General features: G+C 38.1%; 2 protein-coding genes across 4 annotated transcripts in view; one reads left to right on the top strand and one right to left on the bottom strand.

Moving 5' to 3' along the window:
* The window catches only part of LOC127841679 (uncharacterized), a 42,406-nt gene extending 39,243 nt beyond the window's left edge, over positions 1–3,163 (top strand). For both annotated transcript variants that reach the window (XM_052370722.1, XM_052370723.1), the window contains exon 17: positions 2,278–3,163. In XM_052370722.1, the coding sequence (XP_052226682.1) occupies positions 2,278–2,718 (441 nt within the window). In that variant the 3' untranslated portion in view covers positions 2,719–3,163. The remainder of the gene's footprint in view (positions 1–2,277) is intronic.
* Positions 3,164–5,260: 2,097 nt separating this feature from the next.
* Positions 5,261–21,485, bottom strand: part of LOC127841660 (uncharacterized) — an 84,447-nt gene continuing 68,222 nt past the window's right edge. For both annotated transcript variants that reach the window (XM_052370689.1, XM_052370691.1), the window contains one exon: positions 5,261–9,631. In XM_052370689.1, coding sequence (XP_052226649.1) covers positions 9,462–9,631 — 170 coding nt within the window. In that variant the 3' untranslated portion in view covers positions 5,261–9,461. The remainder of the gene's footprint in view (positions 9,632–21,485) is intronic.

Below are 21,485 nucleotides of genomic sequence, written 5' to 3'. Positions count from 1 at the left end.
TACTACTACTACTACTACTACTACTTCTACTACTACTACTACTACTACTACTACTACTACTTCTACTACTACTACTACTACTACTACTTCTACTACTACTACCACTACTACTACTACTACTACTACTACTACTACTACTACTACTACTACTACACCACCACCACCACCACCACCACCACCATTCACAGTGACAAAAAACGTATTCACACAATGGCTGCTACTACAACTTATAGCCAATATAGGGGGGCATGCATGTTTTACAAACAGCCCTTGTTTCTATGGGATTTTAACCACAACTGTTCATGTTTATCTCCGACACATATTTTTAGGTCACCTGTCATGAAGTGACATGGTGAGCTTATGTGATCGTGTGATGTCCGGTGTCCGTTGTGCGTGCCTGCGTGTGTCAGTGCGTCCGTCCGTCAACAATTTGTTTGTGTAGACAGTAGAGGTCACAGTTTGCATCCAATCTTGATGAAATTTGGTCAAAATGTTTATCTTGATGAAATCCGGTTTGGGATTGTATTTGGGTCATCTGGGGTCAAAAACAAGGTCACTAGGTCAAATAATAGAACAACCTTCTGTAGACAATAGAGGTCACAGTTTTCATCCAATCTTTATGAAATTTGGTCAGAATGTTTATCTTGATGAAATCTGGGTTGGGATTTTATTTGGGTCATCTGGGGTCAAAAACTAGGTCACTAGGTCAAATAATAGAAAAACCTTGTGTAGACATTAGAGATCACAGTTTTCATCCAACCTTTATGAAATTTGGTCAGAATTCTTGATGAAATCTGGGTGGGATTGTATTTGGGTCATCTGGGGTAAAAATCTAGGTCAAATAAATAGAAAAACCTTGTGTTGACAATAGAGGTCACAGTTTTCATCCAATATTTATGAACTGTGGTCAGAATGTTTATCTTGATGAAATCTGGATTGGGATTGTATTTGGGTCATCTAGAGTCAGGAACTAGGTCACTAGGTCAAATCATAGAAAAACATTGTGTAGACAATAGAGGTCATAGTTTTCATCTGATCTTAATGAGTCAGGTGAGCGATTTAGGGCCATCATGGCCCTCTTGTTTTAATGTAAGCTTAAGAGCTTTATCTCCATTAACACATGAGCCAGAGCAATGAAACTTGCCATAGTTGTTCTCAATCATCTGGGGGTGCTTCACATTCAACATCCATAATCCTAGGGGCTAAGGTCAAGGTCACACATTGAGGTCAAAGGTCACAGTTTGATGAATTATTCATTATTTAGTCATTCCTTTTCTATGCCATGAAACTTGCCATAGTTGTTCTCAAGCATCTGGGGGTGCTTCACATTCAACACCCATAATCCTAGGGGCTAAGGTCAAGGTCACACATTGAGGTCAAAGGGCGTTGTCCATCCTTCCAGAAAACTTTTGTGTCCAGAAGCATATTGGCGGGGGATATCAATTCAAGGAATTTGCTTGTTCTCATTTATTTTTCGAGAGTATGATAAAATCATCCAAATTTGAATGCTGATCATTTGGCAGATAATGTGCAGATCTGGAATCTACCAAATCTATGGTCAACCTGTCATACATCAGGGTCATGCGGCATTGTATAATTAAATGGTTTCCAGACAGTGGTTGAAAATACAAATGAACATTAATAGAACATGAGATTACTAAGATGCTGAGTGAATGCGGCCCAAGGACTGACCTTCAGGTCTATGAAGATGGTCTTTGTTCATGTCCTATGGGGAAATAATTTAGTTTCCTTGTTTGTTTGATATATCAATCTAAATCAACTTAAAGTGTATGCATATTGTTTAAAAGCATATTCATAGTACCAGCTCTTTCCATATACATTAAACCCTTTCCCAGTTAGATAGGTATTTTGACAGATTTGTAGTCCCTTAGAAAGTTAAATTTAATCGAAGACCTTTCTTACTAAAATCAGGTTTTAAAGGCTTCATTTCCAACCCTTAGATACTGATGAGCAGCAAACAGCATAAAACCTTAACAGACTGCGAGTTACTCGCAGGCTGTTCTGGATTTTATGCTGTTTGCATATAGCAATTTTCACATTTCTTCTGAGTAGGAAAGGGGTATACAAACTTACCTCAATCAAAATTTTAGTTTTGAGTCTGTCATCATGGACAATCTAAAGTTTTGTTAACGCACTTAGAAACTGTTAAGCAGAAAAATTCCAACTTAATCTAATATACCAACTTTATCTAATTTACATCTTTCTATTTTCAATTCATAGCATAAAATAAATATTGTTCTCTGACATTTCTGACAGGTGGTGAAGACTGATGATCGAATGGTCTGGATTCCACTGGCCACGCTGAGTATGGAAGCAGAATCCCTACGTAAGGCGTCTGCAAACTCTCCAAACAAGCCTCCCCAACCTGTCAACTTCCTGGTCCAAGCCGTCCTGGCGCGCGTGAAAACCTTTCTTCCAAACAAGGATGGGAAAGAGCTGATATTTGGACCTGGATTTTCCGACATTGACAAGCGAGCAATCTGCGGAGAGGTCAAGAAACAGGGATTGTTTTATGAAGATCGTTTTGACAAGGGAGATAACTATTTCGTGATCTATGATAAGCTGGACATTCGTGACGTTGCTCTGCGGTTGAAAACACAGCCTCCAAACACGGTGTTCCGAAAGTATATACTTGTCCCAACGTCAAGTCTGCCCAAGTACTCGGACATTAACAAGAAAGAACTGTATCACATGTGAAATTGGCAGGGTGGGGTATAAATCTCACACATTTTATATGACAAGAAGAAACTGTATTAAAGGAATTTTCTTCTTGAAGTATTGATATATGTTTTGATATACCGGTACTACTGTATTTTCAATGAAGTATTTAGTTGAGAATCTAGCATAAGTGCTCACAAATGACTTGCCATGTGTAATATTTTAATGAATTTTTGGTAAGCTTACTGTCAGGTTAATTTGTCTGACCTAGTTTAAGGAAGTGAGAGTTGAACATGCCCACGGCATCTACTGTTATGGGTCGTAGGTTTGGTCGAGTAAGATAAATTTAAGTACTTTTACTAGTATTAGAAAAAGATTGCAGGAAGTATTTTGTATACATTACTGTAAATGATGAGTGTCAAAGATAAGTACAAAGTACTTTTTTTCTATCTTTCATACTGAAATAAAATACTTTTTAAAATTGTTTTTTGTGTTATGTCTTCTAATGTATACTTCTAGATATAGGAGTAAAATTCATTCTCCTAAATAAATTATACAGCTGTGATTAAAATGTAGGAGCAACATGCAATATCCACTGCTTTCTATCTGGACATTTTCAATAAATAATATTTGTATTCTCTATTGACATTGGGGAGGGGCACGGAACGCTGTTTGTCCAGCTATATCTCCTATACCCTTTGAACGATTTATCTGAAACTTGTATTGGTCATTGAAATGGTGTGCAAAAGGCATGTGTCTGTCTAACAGGCTCAAGGTCAAATTATTTCTTTCCCACTCGGAAGCAAAGTGAAAATGGCTATGTGCAAACAGCATAAAACCAGAACAGCCTGTGAGTATTTCTCAGTCTGTTCAGGTTTTATGCTGTTTGATGCTAATCAGTATCTAAGGGTTTAAAATGAAGCCTTTGAATCTAGTTAGAAAGGTGTTAAATTAAACATAACTGTCTAAAGGACTAAGAATACGTGTCTAAGGCAGTGTTTTTTTTCACTTAAAGGGGAATCGTGGCGGGGCCCGTCCAAAGGGGAAAAAATGCATCGTTTTTTAGGAAAAGGGGAAAATTAAATATTCACTCTTTTATATGTAATGATATTTAGTATATGAATACACATGTTTGTATGAATATAATATTCACAGCAGAATGCCTCTGTCCTTTTTCTGAAATATATATCAATGATTTTTTCAACATTAGTTTCAGACAGTTCAGCCTTCATGCACAGTCTCAGTTTTCTTAGCCATTTTGAGTCTAATTGAGTTTTTTAAATCAATTAAATGGCAAATTTGAGCATTTTTTATCAATAAAATGGACCAAATTGGAAGGTTTTTATCAACAAATATTGACACAATATAGATACATCAGGCCTTTTCCTAACTATTTCGGGAGAAAAATGCAATTCATGTGAAAAGTCCACTGATTTGGAAAAAACTTATCTAATTTAATATAACACTTTATAATAAGTAAAAATCATATAAATTATAGTTATATACTTTGTTAGTTATTAATGAAATAAACTTGAGATATATTTGTCATAATTATGAAACAGTTCTTTCTAAAAAAAAAAAAAAATTTTTTTTTTTTTACTTGAGGGGATTTTTTTTACAAAATGGGGGAAAAATATATACTCTTTTTTTAAGGGAATGGGGCCGAATATCGGCCCCGAAATTGCCATAAAAAAACACTGTAAGGGTTTGAAATAAAGCCTTTGAATCTAGTAAGAAAGGTCTTAAATCATACATGCCAGATGTCCCGATTTTTGCAGGAAAGTCCTGCTTTTTGGGGTGTTTGTCCTGGTGCCATGATTTGACACAATTTGTCCCGACATTGGGAAAAACGACATACCTTCTATAAGGTCACAATAAAATTCGCTATTCAAGCTCCTTCTGGTTTCAATTACCATCGCTAATCACTTTATTGCCCCCTATAAACAAACCATATATACTCGTCGAGTGTTCTAGTGTTGTTTTTGGCAAATTATTGATTTAATCGGGCATTTACACCATGGTGTTTTTATAATAGGAGATGCATTGTAGTGAATTAAAAGCATACTGCTTTTGTATTTGATGGCCAAAATCAAGTCCAAAGATTCTAATATGCGGTATTCTGTGTATTATACCACCTGAGGCTTAAAAACCTGTCAAACCACCAGTTTTGTATATCAAACAAATTGAGCGCTAACCGATACACATGCTTCACATCAAGATTGGACAATAAATGTGACTCCTACTAGAAAGTTAACAACGTTATACTTTAGCCATTAAGGAATAAATGCCCTGCCCCCTCAGCTTTTGGTGGCCATGTTTTTCAACCATCTGAAACCATGTCTAAACTTATCAATGATATCATTTGCACACATGTAATGTCCAACTTTCGAGAGAATTGGACAATAAATGAGGCCTCTAGAGTGTTAACAAGGAATATGTTGACAAAGCTTGACAAACATGTTGGCAAAGCTTGACAAACGATGGACAAAAGATGATCACAAAAGCTCACCTTGAGCTCTCTGTGCTTAGGTGAGCTAAAAACACCAAAAGCAAATAAGAAGTAAAATCAGAAGTCTTATACTTGCTTTTTTAAATTTTATTCAGTATTCTTTATAAATTCCAAAATCTTCTCCTAACCTAAAATATTACATAGTTAAAATCTCACTACATCAACAATATATTTTAATTAACATTTATTTTGTAATTGAGCAACATTCAAATCAAAAAAAGGAAAATATAATACCAGTATTTTTGAAATGCGGTTAGCAGTCTAGATTCTATGAGTAACCAATTGCTTAACCTTAACCAAGAGGGCTAGAAGCCCACTGTCGCTCAACTGAGACTTTAAGGAACTAAACTGCTCTCAGCAACTGTTGAGATGTTTCCAAAACCATTTTAAAACTTAGCCAAAATATCAACTAGCGAGTTAACAAGGTTTTACTATATCCATATAAGGAAAAATTCCCAGCCCACTGTTGCCATTTTTTTCAACGGACTGAAAACATCTTTTAACTCAGCTCAGGTATCTTTAGAACAAATGTTCTGACCAAGATTCATGAAGATTGGACTAAAAATGTGACTAAGAGTGTTAACAGGATTTCACTAGAGCCATATAAGGGAAAATTCCCCGCCGCTGGCGGCCATATATTTTGACCAACCACAACCATTTTTTAACACAGACAAGCTATCATGAGAAAAAATTGTACTGACAAAGTTTCATAAAGAGTGGACAATAAATGTATCTTCTAGCGAGTTTATAAGGTTTTACTATAGCCATATTAGGAAAAATGCCACACCTCCTTGCGGCAAAGTTTTCAATAGACAGGAACCATTTTCGAACTCATCCAAAATATTATTAGAACAAATGTTCTGACCAAGTGTCATGCAGTTTGGACAATAAATGTTACTTGGAGTGTAATCAAGGATTAACTATAGCCATGTAAAGAAAGTGTCCCGCCCCCTGGCTACCATGTTTTTTAACCTACAGGTACCATTTTAAATACCTCTAATTTTTCATTTGGAAAATTCTTCTGAAAAAGTTTCATGAAGATAGGACAATAACTGTGGCTCTCAAGCGTTAACAAGGCAAATGTTGACCACATACGACAGACAACACACATACCACAGACAACACACATACGACAGACAACACACATACGACAGACAACACACAACAGACAAAAGACAATCATAACAGATCACCATGAGCTCAGGTGAAAAAAAATATCTCCTTTTGGCATTATTTAAGTAAAAATTATAAATATAATTTCATTCCTTTTGAAATATAGGACTTAAAATACTGAATATATAAATGGTTCTTTGGAAAATGTAATTGAATGGATGGTTAACTCTAGATTTGATTTTTAGAACTTTAGCAAAGTTCAGTTAACTTTGTACCAGTAATTAACTTCGTAATAAGAAGTGTACATTAAACATCAAGGATCAAGGCTTCCCATTTCAATAACAACTTAAGTAGATTTACCTTCCAGATCACTTAGTAGCATAAAATTGATACAAATACGTTCATCAAAATAAGACTGACTTTGATTTCTTTATAGCTTATTTAATAATTAATTGGATCATCTGGAAATCAGAGTAAGACACCATTGAAAGAAAATAACCACTATCAAACAAGTGCATTACATGGAAATATTAAAAACATCATTATTTATTTGAATGTTTAACATAACATATGGCTTTGATTGTTAAAAACATTAATTTGATATATACATGAGTAAATATTGATTAATACTGATGCCCCTTTGCGATATGGAATCTGGAGAAAACAATTACATGAAAGCGCTTTTTGTATGCAAGCAAGCATTTTACATGAATATGATAAATGATAATATACAATTATTAAAAAAGTAGTGGCTTTTATAGAGTGTGATGATTCTACAAGACTTGCAATGATATTTATACAGCTCAAGCAAAAAACATGATGTATCATAAACCCTTTCAGTGCGAGAACCAAATTTTGAAGGCCTTTGCAAACAGTTTGGATCCAGATGAGACGCCACAGAACGTGGCGTCTCATCAGGATCCAAACTGTTTGCTATTCTGATAATATTCTTTGAAAAAAATCGAAGAAAATGCTAATTTTAGAAATTAAGCAGACGACATTTTAGCAGACGACAAATTTCCCAGCATGCAAAGGGTTAAAGTACAATCATATCAATACATATGGCAAATAAACCTTCTTATACAGTTTCAGGATTTATGGTCCATTAAATAATGAAATAATTAAAATTATTTTAGCCGTCACTGAATATAAGTTACCAATGATGAGTTTAAGTCATGAAACATTTCATCTTCACGAAAAATCACTTTCAGTTCACTATTGACATTATAATTTCAAGTTTTTTAATTTAATTAGAACAAAAGATCAAATAAATCAGAGTTTAAATAATTCAACAAACATTTCAGCTAAAAATGAAATTAAATAGACAAAATATAATCCATAACACAAAATCAATTAAAGTCCATAACATGAAAACATGAGATAAACATCTCATGTGAACACATTTTAATTCTTCTGATACTCAATTTCGTTGATTTTTGTAGGTACTCTTAACAATGTTATCATTTGTTTATTGAAGGCTCAAATTTGCAGTCATATATAAGACATTAAAAAATAAACCAATTTAAGATGAAAGAAAGATGTGAGATTTTATGAATACATGAAATTTCATGTCAACAAAAATGAATGAACCTGCAGTAAATACAAATCAATTAAATATGACATAGTTCCAGTAAATACAAATCAATTAAATATGGCATAGTCAATTTAAAATTACCTTTAAGCTGTCTACATGAGCAAGAGCACCACATAGCGGGTGCCAACGCTCGGCTGCGGGAGCAGTTTTGAAAAAATGAAAGCTTTTCAGAAGTTTTATATAAGAGGTCACAGTGACCTTGACCTTTGACCTAGTGACCCAAAAATGGGTGTGGCGTGTACAACTCATCAAGGTGCAGGTACATATGAAGTTTCAAAGTTGTAGGTGGAAGCACTTTGATTTTAGAGCCAATGTTAAGGTTTCAGCGCGACGCGGACGACGGACGAGCTGGCTATGACAATACCTCGGGTTTTTCTCCAAAAACAGCCGAGCTTAAATGGATTGTAAAAAAATGATTATTTTACGTAAAACATTTTTCTTCAGCTGTTTATAAAATGGATTAAAACTATATACACAAACATGGTAACATTATTAAAATAATAAAACAGCTGTTAAAAAGACCCAAGGACCATGATAAAAGTCTGTTTAAAAGGGAAAAATATTTATCCGAGCGTTTATTGAGCTAACAACTACAACTCCAACAAACATATGAGCCTCAATCTGGGAAAACATGGTTTCATGCGGTCCACACAGGCTTGTAATGAGGGACGACACTCTGTCCACACAGCCTAGTAATGAGGGACGACACTCTGTCCACACAGCCTAGTAATGAGGGACGACACTCTGTCCACACAGCCTAGTAATGAGGAACGACACTCTGTCCACACAGCCTAGTAATGAGGAACGACACTCTGTCCACACAGCCTAGTAATGAGGAACGACACTCTGTCCACACAGCCTAGTAATGAGGAACGACACTCTGTCCACACAGCCTAGTAATGAGGGACGTCACTCTGTCCACACAGGCTTGTAATGAGGGACGACACTCTGTCCACACAGCCTAGTAATGAGGAACGACACTCTGTCCACACAGGCTAGTAATGAGGGACAACACTCGTCAAACAAGAGTTTTCCTAACATAATTACTTACTTTAAATGGAAAATACCTCTAGTGGACTGTACACGGTTATCTGGGATGACACTTTAGGCACATGCATTAAGCCCTATTTTTCACAGATAGCAGCTTGTATTACAATTTCTGTAATACATGTATCTGAGCTTATTAATACATTTTTGTAACACAAACAATACAGTGTTTCAATCTCTTAGTCCACATTTTACCAGCATTTTAAAAAATACAGCATCAAAAAGGGAAATCATATAAGGAATCTGTTTAAATTACAACTGAAATATTATGCCATGCCAATTATAACTGACATTCTTAATCTCAATAATTATCTGAACTATTGACCAATTTGAACACTTATTTCTCAATCTCAATTATATATCAACTTCAGTTTATTGACCAATCAGAACACTTGTGAATATGAACACTGATTTTGAAAGGCTGAATTTTAATCATCAATAATTATTCAATAATATTAAGCTTCCATGTTCTCAGTCGTGCGGCCAGGTTTACTGTCACTGCATGTAGTTGGTTCGCCCTCAAGCCTCAGTTTTAATTTGAGTTTCCTCCTCATTTTCACCAGCAGCATCAGTATCAGCAGGCTGTCCCTTGTTTATCAGTGGTTGAACACAGGCCAAACTGACAGCTCCATTATGTCCATTATGAACAGCTTCACCGTTGGAAGAGCCCTGCCCGCTTTGCAGCATTGCTGGAATTTAAAGCAATATCCGTCCATATCCACTGCTAATAGTTTAACCCGTAAAATACATATGGCTTTACCCTTTCTCGCTTAGATCCATATTTTGATGTGTTGATGGTCCCTTAGTAAATTAAATTAAAGATCTTTCTAATTAGAATCAAGTTTTGAAGGCGTCATTAACTGTTTCATCAAGATGTAATGATATATATGACTTTAAATAGGAAACAAGGTTTTTCTTAGATTTGACCTGGTGACCTAGTTTTGGACCCCACTTGACCCAGATTTGAACAAGTCCTAAATATTCACACGATTCAAATTTTAACCAGCATTCCAGATTTAACAATAAACTTTTCTTCACGAATGGTGACAGAAATTATCTTGAATATTACCCAGAGACCTAGTGTTTGACTGCAATTTATTTTAATTCAAACTAATGGCTAAGATTTTGTACAGTTACACATTCTGACTAAGTTAAATAAATATTAAGTCAAAATTGTGGCAATTAAAAAGTTATTATATTGTTCTCATATTTAACTAGTGCCATAGTTTTTGAACACTCTTTATCCTGATTCATACTTGAATGTGATATAGTCAAGACAATCATTCTTCACAAATTTCATCAAGAATAAATCTTTCATGTTGCGAATTATATATATATATAGGCCTTTCTAAGATATGACCTGGTAACCTATTTTTTTATACATACGTAACCCAGATTGCCATAGAGATTTTCAAGATAACCATTCTAATATTGTTCACTCCATCTTGTGATGGCAAATGTGTCATCAAGATGGGGAAGAAAACCAGGCGCTGTGTTCACAAAAAAAATTGTGCAATCGAAAATTGATTTTGCCTGTCATTGAAAATGGATTTCCATTGAGTTGATAGGCAAAATTGAAAATTGATGTCAGTTAAAATTGATTTTCAATTGCAAAATCGTTTTGAGAACACGGGGCCTGGGCTTTTAAGTGACAATGTGCTGGAAGTTTACCCTGCATTTCTCAATAGAAACCTAAGCAAGAGCTAAAGATAAGAAAGGTATTTGAGCAAAGAATTGTTAAGATCTTTACAAAATCATTTTTAAAAATAAACAAGATGTGTTTGTGAAACACAATGTCCCCCTATATGATGTTTGACATTATAGGATGACCTTGACCTTGTGAAGGATGACCTTGACCTTGACCTTTCACCACTCAAAATGTGCAGCTCCATGAGATACACATGCATGCCAAATATCAAGTTGCTATCTTCAATATTGCAAAAGTATTCATAAAATAAGCGATTTGGGCCACATATATTTGACCTCTGACCTTGAAGGATGACCTTGACCTTGACCTTTCACCACTCAAAATGAGCAGCTCCATGAGATGCACATGCATGCCAAATATCAAGTTGCTATCTTCAATATTGCAAAAGTATTCATAAAATGAGCGATTTTGGTCACATATAATTGACCTCTGACCTTGAAGGATGACCTTGACCTTTCACCACTCAAAATGTGCAGCTCCATGAGATACATATGCATGCCAAATATCAAGTTGCTATCTTCAATATTGCAAAAGTATTCATAAAATGAGCGATTTTGGCCACATATATTTGACCTATGACCTTGAAGGATGACCTTGACCTTGACCTTTCACCACTCAAAATGTGCAGCTTCATGAGATACACATGCATGCCAAATATGAAGTTGCTATCTTCAATATAGCAAAAGTTATTGCAAAATGTTAAAGTTGGCGCAAACAGACAGACAGACCAACAGACAAACAGACAGACAGGGCAAAAACAATATGTCCCCCACTACTATAGTGGGGGACATAAAAAGGGCTGTTTGTAAAACATGCATGCCCCCCATATGGGCTCTCCGTTGTAGTGACAGCCATTGTGTGAATATGTTGTGACCTTGACCTTTGACCTAGTGACCTGAAAATCAATAGGGGTCAGTCTGCCAGTCATGATCAATGTACCTATGAAGTTTCATGATCCTAGCCATAAGCGTTCTTGAGTTATCATCCGGAAACAATTTTACTATTTCGGGTCACCGTGACCTTGACCTTTGACCTAGTGACCTGAAAATCAATAGGGGTCATCTGCGAGTCATGATCAATCTACCAATCAAGTTTCATGATCCTAGGAATAAGCGTTCTTCAGTTATCATCCGGAAACCATTTTACTATTTCGGCTCACTGTGAACTTGACCTTTGACCTAGTGACCTGAAAATCAATAGGGGTCATCTGCGAGTCATGATCAATCTACCTTTCAAGTTTCATGATCCTAGGCATAAGCGTTCTTGAGTTATCATCCGGAAACCATTTTACTATTTCGGGTCACCATGACCTTGACCTTTGACCTAGTGACCTCAAAATCAAAAGGGGTCATCTGCGAGTCATGATCAATGTACCTATGAAGTTTCATGATCTTAGCCATTAGCGTTCTTGAGTTATCATCCGGAAACCATTTTACTATTTCAGGTCACTGTGGCCTTGACCTTTGATATAGTGACCTGAAAATCAATAGGGGTCAACTGCCAGTCATGATCAATCTACATATCAAGTTTCATGATCCTAGGCATAAGGGTTCTTGAGTTATCATCCGGAAACCATTTTACTATTTCAGGTCACCGTGACCTTGACCTTTGACCTAGTGACCTGAAAATCAATAGGGGTCATCTGCGAGTCATGATCAATGTACCTATGAAGTTTCATGATCCTAGGCATAAGTGTTCTTGAGTTATCATCTGGAGACCATTTTACTATTTCGGGTCACCGTGACCGTGACCTTTTACCTAGTGACCTGAAAATCAATAGGGGTCATCTGCCAGCCATTATCAATCTACCTACAAAGTTTCATGATCCTAGGCCTAAGCGTTCTTGAGTTATCATCCGGAAACCATTTTACTAATTTGGGTCACTGTGACCTTGACCTTTGACCTAGTGACCTGAAAATCAATAGGGGTCATCTGCGAGTCATGATCAATCTACCTATTAAGTTTTATGATCCTAGGCATAAGCGTTCTTGAGTTATCATCTAGAAACCATTGTACTATTTCGGGTCACCGTGACCTTGACCTTTGACCTAGTGACCTGAAAATCAATAGGGGTCATCTGCGAGTCATGATCAATCTACCTATCAAATTTCATGATCCTAGGCCTAAGCGCTCTTGAGTTATCATCCAGAAACCATTTTACTATTTCGGGTCACTGTGACCTTGACCTTTGACCTAGTGACCTCAAAATCAATAGGAGTCATCTGCAAGTCATGATCAATGTACCTATGAAGTTTCATGATCCTAGGCCTAAGCATTCTTGAGTTATCATCCGGAAACCACCTGGTGGACAGACCGACAGACCAACCGACCGACAGACCAACCGACAGACCGACCGACCGACATGTGCAAAGCAATATACCCCCTCTTCTTCGAAGGGGGGCATTAAAATGTGGGAATCATAGATGGGTTAATGGTCAAAATTGAATTGTGCCAAAATGTAATTTTGAGGGGAACAAAAACGAAAACAATTTTCTTCACATATTTGATTGCAAGCAATTATATTTTTTCACGATACTAATATTCACATGCATATTCTTCACACTTTATATAATGGGTAAAAATAAAAAGTTAAAGCCTAGTTTAAATTCGGTCAGATAAGAAACTTTTCCAAATCTCCAAGCATTCTACTGAGAATACAAGAGATTGGATCACACATGCACAGATAACAAGAGGGCCATAATGGCCCTATCTCGCTCCACTGTTTTTTTATGCGAAAAAGCCTGCAATGCGCATGGGTTGAAATGTACTCAAGCATGTGACTTTCTCTTTCTATCCCTCGTCCCACTGGGCGCTTAAAGTTGGAAGGGCAAGCATTTTCTCTTATAATTAAAAAGTTATTCCAAGTGTATTTTGATAAACTTTTAGTTTGAGAAGAAAATAGTTAATTCATCCCATAATGAATAAATAGCAAAAACGCATAAACATGCAAAGTTAAACAACTTCCTGTGGCCATGTTTTTACGAATAAAATGTTCTTGAACAACTTTTTAATGGGAGCCTTCAAGGGATAAAATTGGCCCCAGGGGCATAATTTGAAGAAAAAAATCTGGTAGAGAACTATTTGATGTCACTACATACCAAATTTGGTAGCCCTAGGCCCAATGGTTATGGACAAGAAGATTTTTAAAGTTTGCACAAAAGAGGCTTTATATAAGCATATGTTCAGTTTTGTGACCTCCGGGGGAGGGTCAAATTTGAGCACAGGGGAATAATTTGAACAAATTTGGTAGAGGACTATTAGATGTCACTACATACCAAATTTAGTAGCCCTATAGGCACTATAATTATGAACATGAAGATTTTTAAAGTTTGCACAAAATAGGCCTTATTAAAGCATATGTTCATTTTGTGACCCCCAGGGCAGGGTCAAATTTGACCCCAGGGGCATAATTTGAAAAAACTTGGTAGAGAACTTTAAGATTGTAATACATACCAAGTTTGGTAAAAAAAGGCCCAATGGTTATGGACAGAAAGATTTTTAAAGTTTGCACAAAATAGGCCCAATATAAGCAAATGTTCAATTTTGTGACCCCTGGGGAACGATCAATTTGATCCCAGGGGCTTAATTTGAACAAACTTGGTAGAGGACTATTTGATGTCACTACATACCAAATTTGGTAGCCCTATGCAATACGGTTATGGACAGAAATATTTTTAAAGTTTGCTCAAAATAGGCCTTATTTAAGCGTATGATCATTTTTGTGACCCCCGAGGCAGGGTCAAATTTGACCCCAGGGGCATAATTTGAACAAACAAAGTAGAGAACTATTAGATGTCACTACATACCGAATTTGGTAGCCCTAGGCCCTACGGTTATGGACAGAAAGATTTTTAAAGTTTGCACAAAATAGGCTTTAAATAAGCATATGTTCATTTTTGTGACCCCCGGGGCAGGGTCAAATTTGACCCCAGGGGCATAATTTGAACAAACAAAGTAGAGAACTATTAAATGTCACTACATACCATATGTGGTAGCACTAGGCCCAATGGTTATGGACAAGGTTTTTAAAGTTTGCACAAAATAGGCTTTATATAAGCATATGTTCAATTTATTGACCCCCGGGGCGGGTCAAATTTGACCCCAGGGCCATAATTTGAACAAATTTGAAAGAGGTTCACCCCAGGAACATTTGTGAGAAGTTTTATCAGAATTGGACTTGTAGTTAAGGAGACGAAGATGTTTAAAGAAAAAGTTAACGCACGGACGCAGGCACGGACGCACACACGAACGACAGACACAGGACCATGACATAAGCCCCGCTGGCCTCTGGCCAGTGGAGCTAAAAATCATTATCAATGAAATGTGCAATGTTTAGTACTTGATAGTGGTTTCCACCTGTAGAGGAACCCTGTATTGATTTCAGCTAAACTTTCAAATCCTTGTGTGCTACATTAAAATGTGAATTATTTAGTATAAATTCTCCTTTGAATGACATTTATTCATAAAATCATTTTTAAAGAGTACCAGCATTTCCCGAACATTACTACCTCGGGAATGGTACTAGTACTTGTAGATGTAATAGTGGGAAAAATAGTCTTGGTTTCAGTCAGATTTGGAAATTGGCCTTGATTTCAGTCAAACTACGAATATCATCCTTGCTTTATGTCTAATAGAAAATTTTATCATTTTCTACAATAACTGCAAAAACCAGTCAATTAAAAAAAATAGACATTATTTAATGGTAAAATTTATTCAACTTATGAATACATGAACTTTCCAACTTGTTGCCTGTTTTTTTTTAATTATTTTTACAAATAATAGGGATTTTTTATCTTCATATTGAACAATATTGAAGGGAAGGTATTACAGGGTTTTACGGGACGCAATATTCTGCGTTGAATACGCATAAAATGCCAGTCAGGACCTGTCATATTTGTTAATTTGCGTCCCATGGGATGCACAATCATTTTGACATATTGGTTCTTGTAATATCAACAAGAAACTCTGAAAGACAACTGCAGTACATAATTTTCTAGAAGGATGTAACAGCTGTCTCGCTTGTTAATTTATCGACCAGTGGTGTTATTGTGCACCTGCCGTTGCTAGGTATAAAGTCCCGAATTGAGATTACATTGCGTAAATGTAAGCTATTTATGTCGCTATGAAAGAAAAGCTTACTGAGGTTACGAAAGCTTATTATCTGGCAAGCAAGATTAAACTATAAAAGTAAATTCAATCTTTAATTTTATAGGTGTGTGTTAAATCTCGGATATTGTTTACGTAAATAATCGATTGCTATACTTTTGACTAAATGACTTTTACACAGCCAGCATATTCAAGCATACATTCGCTGCTACAGTATCATGTTTCCATTGTAGTATGCTAAAACAACAAATTCACAGCAAAAACAAGCAAACAATACTTGCCATGAATAAAGGACCATGCAGTGTGAATGACAGGAGTGCTATACTACTAATATATCACTAAGTTATATTGGGACCCCCATTTTTATTGACAGGACCCCTGAAAATTATTAACTAGAGTCCTAGGGACCCATGATATTTGACATGAATGTAAAACCCTGCAGGTGTATTTTCAGGGAAGTAAGTACATGTATATACATAGGAAAAACAAAAAGTAGTGGGTAATTGTGTAATTGTGTAAAATATCGTATTGTTGTGGCTGACCTGCCGGAAGCGTTACGGAGCATGCGCAGTGATGAGACGCGGGAGCTAGACAAACAGTGAACGAACTCTAATTGCAATGAGTGTTGTTAATACAATTAATAAATTGTGGTTGAATACAAGCAAGTGTTGAGTTATTCGGGGAAAGTACATTGTACACAACATTGGTGACGAGGTAAATTCTGGAAATCAACTGGATTTAGGTTAAATAACAACATTTTGCTTTTGCCAGTTTGGCAACCACATGCTATTGCAACCTCGAATTTCAAAATTTAGGTCGTCTAGAGTACGTTTGACGGTTCAGATCGATCAGCAAGGAGTAGTTTTAAACAAATTTGAACCAGTTTGGCACAATTAATTTGTTTAAGAAGGGTTTTTCTTGAAAATAACAATTGTTAGCTGTGACATCACAAGTTTATGTGCACACGTATCTATTCAGGTGCACTAGTACTTTTGCAGTTTGCGGTGGTGCACAAGGGTACAGCACAGTTTGCGCACACAGACTTCTCTCCATTGTAGTTATGGGGGCACACAGGGGCTTTTTTGCAGTTTGCAACCATGGACTCTACTGCAGTGTTACCACGGAGGGAGGTAAACTTGGCTGTTCTCATACTTCTAACCACTTTGGTTGATACGTATAGTATGGTGGGCTGTTGTTACAATTAATTAAGTGAACATTTGTTAACAAAATAATTCAAAATAATTTGGTTTTTTACATTGTTTAGACTATTTAGGTAATTTCTGATTTGAAAATAAGAGTAAAATAGATACATAAGTAAATTATGTAAAACTTAAAAGACAGTTACAACACACCTGTACTTGTTCCATTAAGTTCCTGAAATAAAGCCTGAAGCAGGGGCACTCGCCAAGTTACTATGCCATTACTCAAGACGTTTTTGCAAAGGATGAGTTCGATTTAGAAAATTTCACCGCCATCGAACACACAATAGATACTGGTGACGCAAAACCGGTCAAACAAAGAATGCGGCGAACCCCAGGATGTTTTGCAGGGGTAGAAGAGGCTCATTTGAAGAAAATGTTAGATGATGCGTCATCCAGGAAAGTTCTTCGGAGTGGGCATCAGCACCGGTGTCGATCCGAAAACGTGATGGGTCGATCTTGTGGTGTATTGATTACAGAGCGTTGAATAATGTCACTGTGAAAGATACATTTCCCCTGCCTCCGGTTGAGGACTGTCTTGATGCGTTGGCCGGAAACATCTGGTTCTCCAAGTTGGATGCGAATGCTGCCTATTGGCAGGTGCGAATCAGCCTTGATGACAGTAAGAAGACTGCCTTTATAACTAAATATGGACTATTTGAACATGTGCGTATGGGATATGGTTTAACAAATGCCCCCATCATGTTTGCCAGGGTTGTTAATCTTATATTGCGTGGGTTGACATGGAAAACGGTTTTAGCCTTCCTCGACGATGTGTTGGTCCTTGGAAGAACATTTTATGAACATTTGAAAAATCTGGCAGATGCCCTTGCCCTATCTTGTTAACCTTGGCATGGTTTAAAGCTTAAACCGAAGAAGTGTATTTTCTTCCAACCAGAGGTCGAGTTCCTTGGACGCATTATCAATGGAAAGGATATGGCTCTGTCGGAAAAAGACATACAAACGGTTGCAGACTGGCCAATCCGAAGGTGCTCAAAGGACGTTGAACATTTTTTGGGGATTTGTGAATTATCACCGGTCATTTATTCAAGACTTTGCTAGTTTAGCACACAGCAATAGGTGGCTTACTCAGTCAACTCCAGGGCGGCATTGAAAAAGTGATTTCCTACAGTAGTTTGTCACTGACATCTAAACAGAGAAGATATTACACCACCAGAAAACAGCTTCTAAGCATTGTACGGTTCACTAGGCAGTTCAGGAATCACCTGTTAGGTAAAGTCTTGCGTTTCAAAGAGCCAAAAGGACAGTTGGCCTGTTGGATGGAAGACTTGGCACAGTACCACATGATTGTGCAACACCGGCCTGGAAGAAAACCAGACACATTGAGTCCATGTCTCTCGTATGTGACAGGAATAAAAACCCGCAGACTTGCCTTGTGGTGGTTTGCACTACTGCTGCTGTGCACACGATCAGTGGGCTGCATTCTCAGAAGAAGTCGACGCCGCCATTGGCTTAGTAGAGCAGGGCAGTTTCCAAACGAGGGGTGAACAAACTTCAGAGCATGAACAATCAGTCAGCATGAAAGGGGCAGTTTGCTCTAGTACACAGTCTGATGGCACAGAAGTGGAAAGCGGTCAGTTAGTCCATCGGCTGGTAACATCCCTGGGATCCTGGGGGCTGAGATGTTCACTCAGTCATGCCAGGTGGTGAGAGCACAAATTCAGCAGAAGACCTTGACCAGGGAAATGTGGTTCCAAACCATTACTCTCCCAAATGTCAGTTTGACATCGATAATTCTAGAATTATGGAAATAAGGCAAAGAAATGCGGCTTTCCAGATTTGTGCAAACACACCTGAAGTGACTTTCTGTGCTAGTGTAAGATTGCCTGAAGAGTCACAGGGCGATAATGCATGATGTTGGGGATTCACATTCAAATTGGAGGAAAAACAAGCCAAAGATGACAAATTGGCCATGTTACTAGCCTTTCTGAGGGACAAAACCGAACCAGACGAGGGTAAACTGTTTCTCTCCAGTACGGATGCAAAATATTACTGGATTAACAGAGATATGTTCAAATTGGTGGAGGGTGTTATTTTTCGCATGAAACCTAACTTGAAGGACTTGGAATTGGTGGTACCCACTGAGTTACAGAACCAAGCTATTGAATGGCACCATGACATACCATCGGCTGGGCACCAGGGCGTTGCCAGGACCAAGGCAAAGATCCAGGAAAAGTTTTTCTGGCAGCATATTTCCAAAGATGTAGAGCGATACGTGTTGACCTGGAATGTGTTTAATCGCAATAAGAAAAGTAAATGCTATGGTAAAGCTCCATTGACAGAGTACTAGCCAAGAGAGTTCCAATAGATTTCTTAGGACCGTTGCCACGTACATCTAATGGGAATGAGCATTGTTTAATGATGGTGGACCAATTAACCAAATGGGTCAAGTGTGTGCCATTGCCATCCCAAAAAGCAGAGGTTGCAGCAAAAGCAGCTATAGACACCCTCTTTACTCTGTTCGGGTATCCTTTCCAGTTGTTTTCTGAACACGGACGGAATTTTCAAAGTATTAGGTCTTTGAAACAGTTTGCAAGGCCTTACAAATTCACAAACCAAGGACCACACCTTTTAGACCATCTTCCAATAAGCAAGTTGAGAGGTTCAATCGGACATTAATTGATGTGGTTGGGTGTTTCATTGGTAAAACACATAATAAATGGAATGAAAGTGCAGCAAATAGCGGGGGCTATAAGAGCATCTGTAAACCGCAGCACTGGATACACAGCCAACAAATTGATGTTAGGACGTGAATTTAACACTCCAGCTCAACTGATGTTCCCACTGTCAACAGATAAACATAAAGATGCAGACGAATTTGTCAGCGACCTTCTGGGGACCATAAGCCTAGCTCATGAAACAGCGAATGCAAATCTCAGGACAGCATCGAAATGCATGAAACGAGATTACGACGTAAGGGTGTTGCTGCATCCCTACCAGGAGGATGATGTGGTTTATCTCATGGACACCACAGTTCTGAAGGGGAAGTGCAGGAAACTCTGCTCACCATGGAAGGGTCCAGGTGTTATATCAAGAAACTCTCCACATACTTGTACCAAGTGAAACTGTGGAAATCTGTTTTTGAGGTGAATAACGACAGCATGATGCCATGTCGGGAGAGGAAGTTGCCTGCCTGGATTGTGCAATATTGCAGTCAGGATCAGGTTGATCCGGAAAATATTGAAGATGAGGAACTGCACAGTGTCTGTTAATAAAAGCGTGGCAGGGACGTTTCATGATCCAATGTGACTTTTGTGACAAATGGTACCATGGGTCTTGTGTTAACATTTCTCCTTCCGATGCGCTAGATATAGACAAGTACAGGTGTGGGGCATGTCCCAATAACATTTCTTAGTTTTTTTGCCTGTTTAAAAACCTGTAGAGCAGTTTGCGCCATTGTTTTATTTCAGATCCAATTGCATCTTTTGTAAAGGAAGCTTAGGCATTGCTAAGCCAGGGGTTGCTCTACAAAAGCCCTGACAAGTTCGCTCTTGGTGTTGGACTGGCTATGGCTCAGGATAGGGATGGTGCCCATCACCTCCTAGAGGATTCGTCAGTTTGGCCAAAACCCAGAAAACGAGGACAAAGGGAATGGAGGACTGGCTAAAAATTTGGCATGATTGTTGGATGCGTACCAGATAGTGGAAAGGGAATGGATCCACGTAAATGTTTTTCCACTTCCACAGCGGCCAAAGAAAACGGAGCAAGTGTATAATCCGGGGGCGGGGCAGAGGGATATTCGTTTGGGGCAGGCTGGATCTAGTTTAGATCAGGCTTGTTTCCTGGGAGACAAATTGCTGGACAAAGAAAAGCACCAAATCCCAGCAACACTGTCACTCCTAGCCGCAGTGAGGACATAGGTCAGGATCCGGATATCCTGTTGGGTACGCCGATATCGAGAAGGGATCATATACAGCCATCGACAGCACTTTGCACGATGGATGTCAATTCCCCAAGCGGTGACGAGGAAGAAGCTACTGTTAGGACCCAAGCCTGTCACTCTTCGGATAAGAAGGCAGGAGGTAACCCCAAGTTGGAGGCTGTTGGAGATCTACCTTTAGTTGGAGTCAAGGGCGATCGGTCTGAAGATATACGTCCTGTTTCGGAGGGTGGGATGGATGAAATGCGGAGTCGCATAACCACAAGAGGAGGAGATGAACGGGTTATTCATCCTCATGAGAAACAAGGCAGTAGTTCCCGGAGTCATCGGGAAGAAAGTAGCAGGCATTCAGGGGAGCGGGCAGGAGACAGGGAAAAAGGTCAGGTGGCAAAAAGAGGTGCCGGGTCAAAACCTTCACGGAAAGTGCGCCAGATTCCAGGTGCCAGTTCTGGGGGTACTCTCCAAGTATCTGTCAAGGTACCTTACAAGATTAGGCTGACAAAGGACAGTTTGTCCCAGGTTCAGAAGAGATTGGAGAGCCAGCGCCAGGTGGAGAGGCATAGTAACAACCGAACCTGCTGTGTCCCTGATTGTGACAGTGTGGGGGTGGAATGGTGGAATTTGAAAGA

Source organism: Dreissena polymorpha, chromosome 8 (assembly GCF_020536995.1).
Source record: "Dreissena polymorpha isolate Duluth1 chromosome 8, UMN_Dpol_1.0, whole genome shotgun sequence".
NCBI lineage: Eukaryota > Metazoa > Mollusca > Bivalvia > Myida > Dreissenidae > Dreissena > Dreissena polymorpha.
The sequence above is the reverse complement of the archived record's forward strand: the minus strand, read 5'-3'. Positions and strand labels throughout refer to the sequence as shown.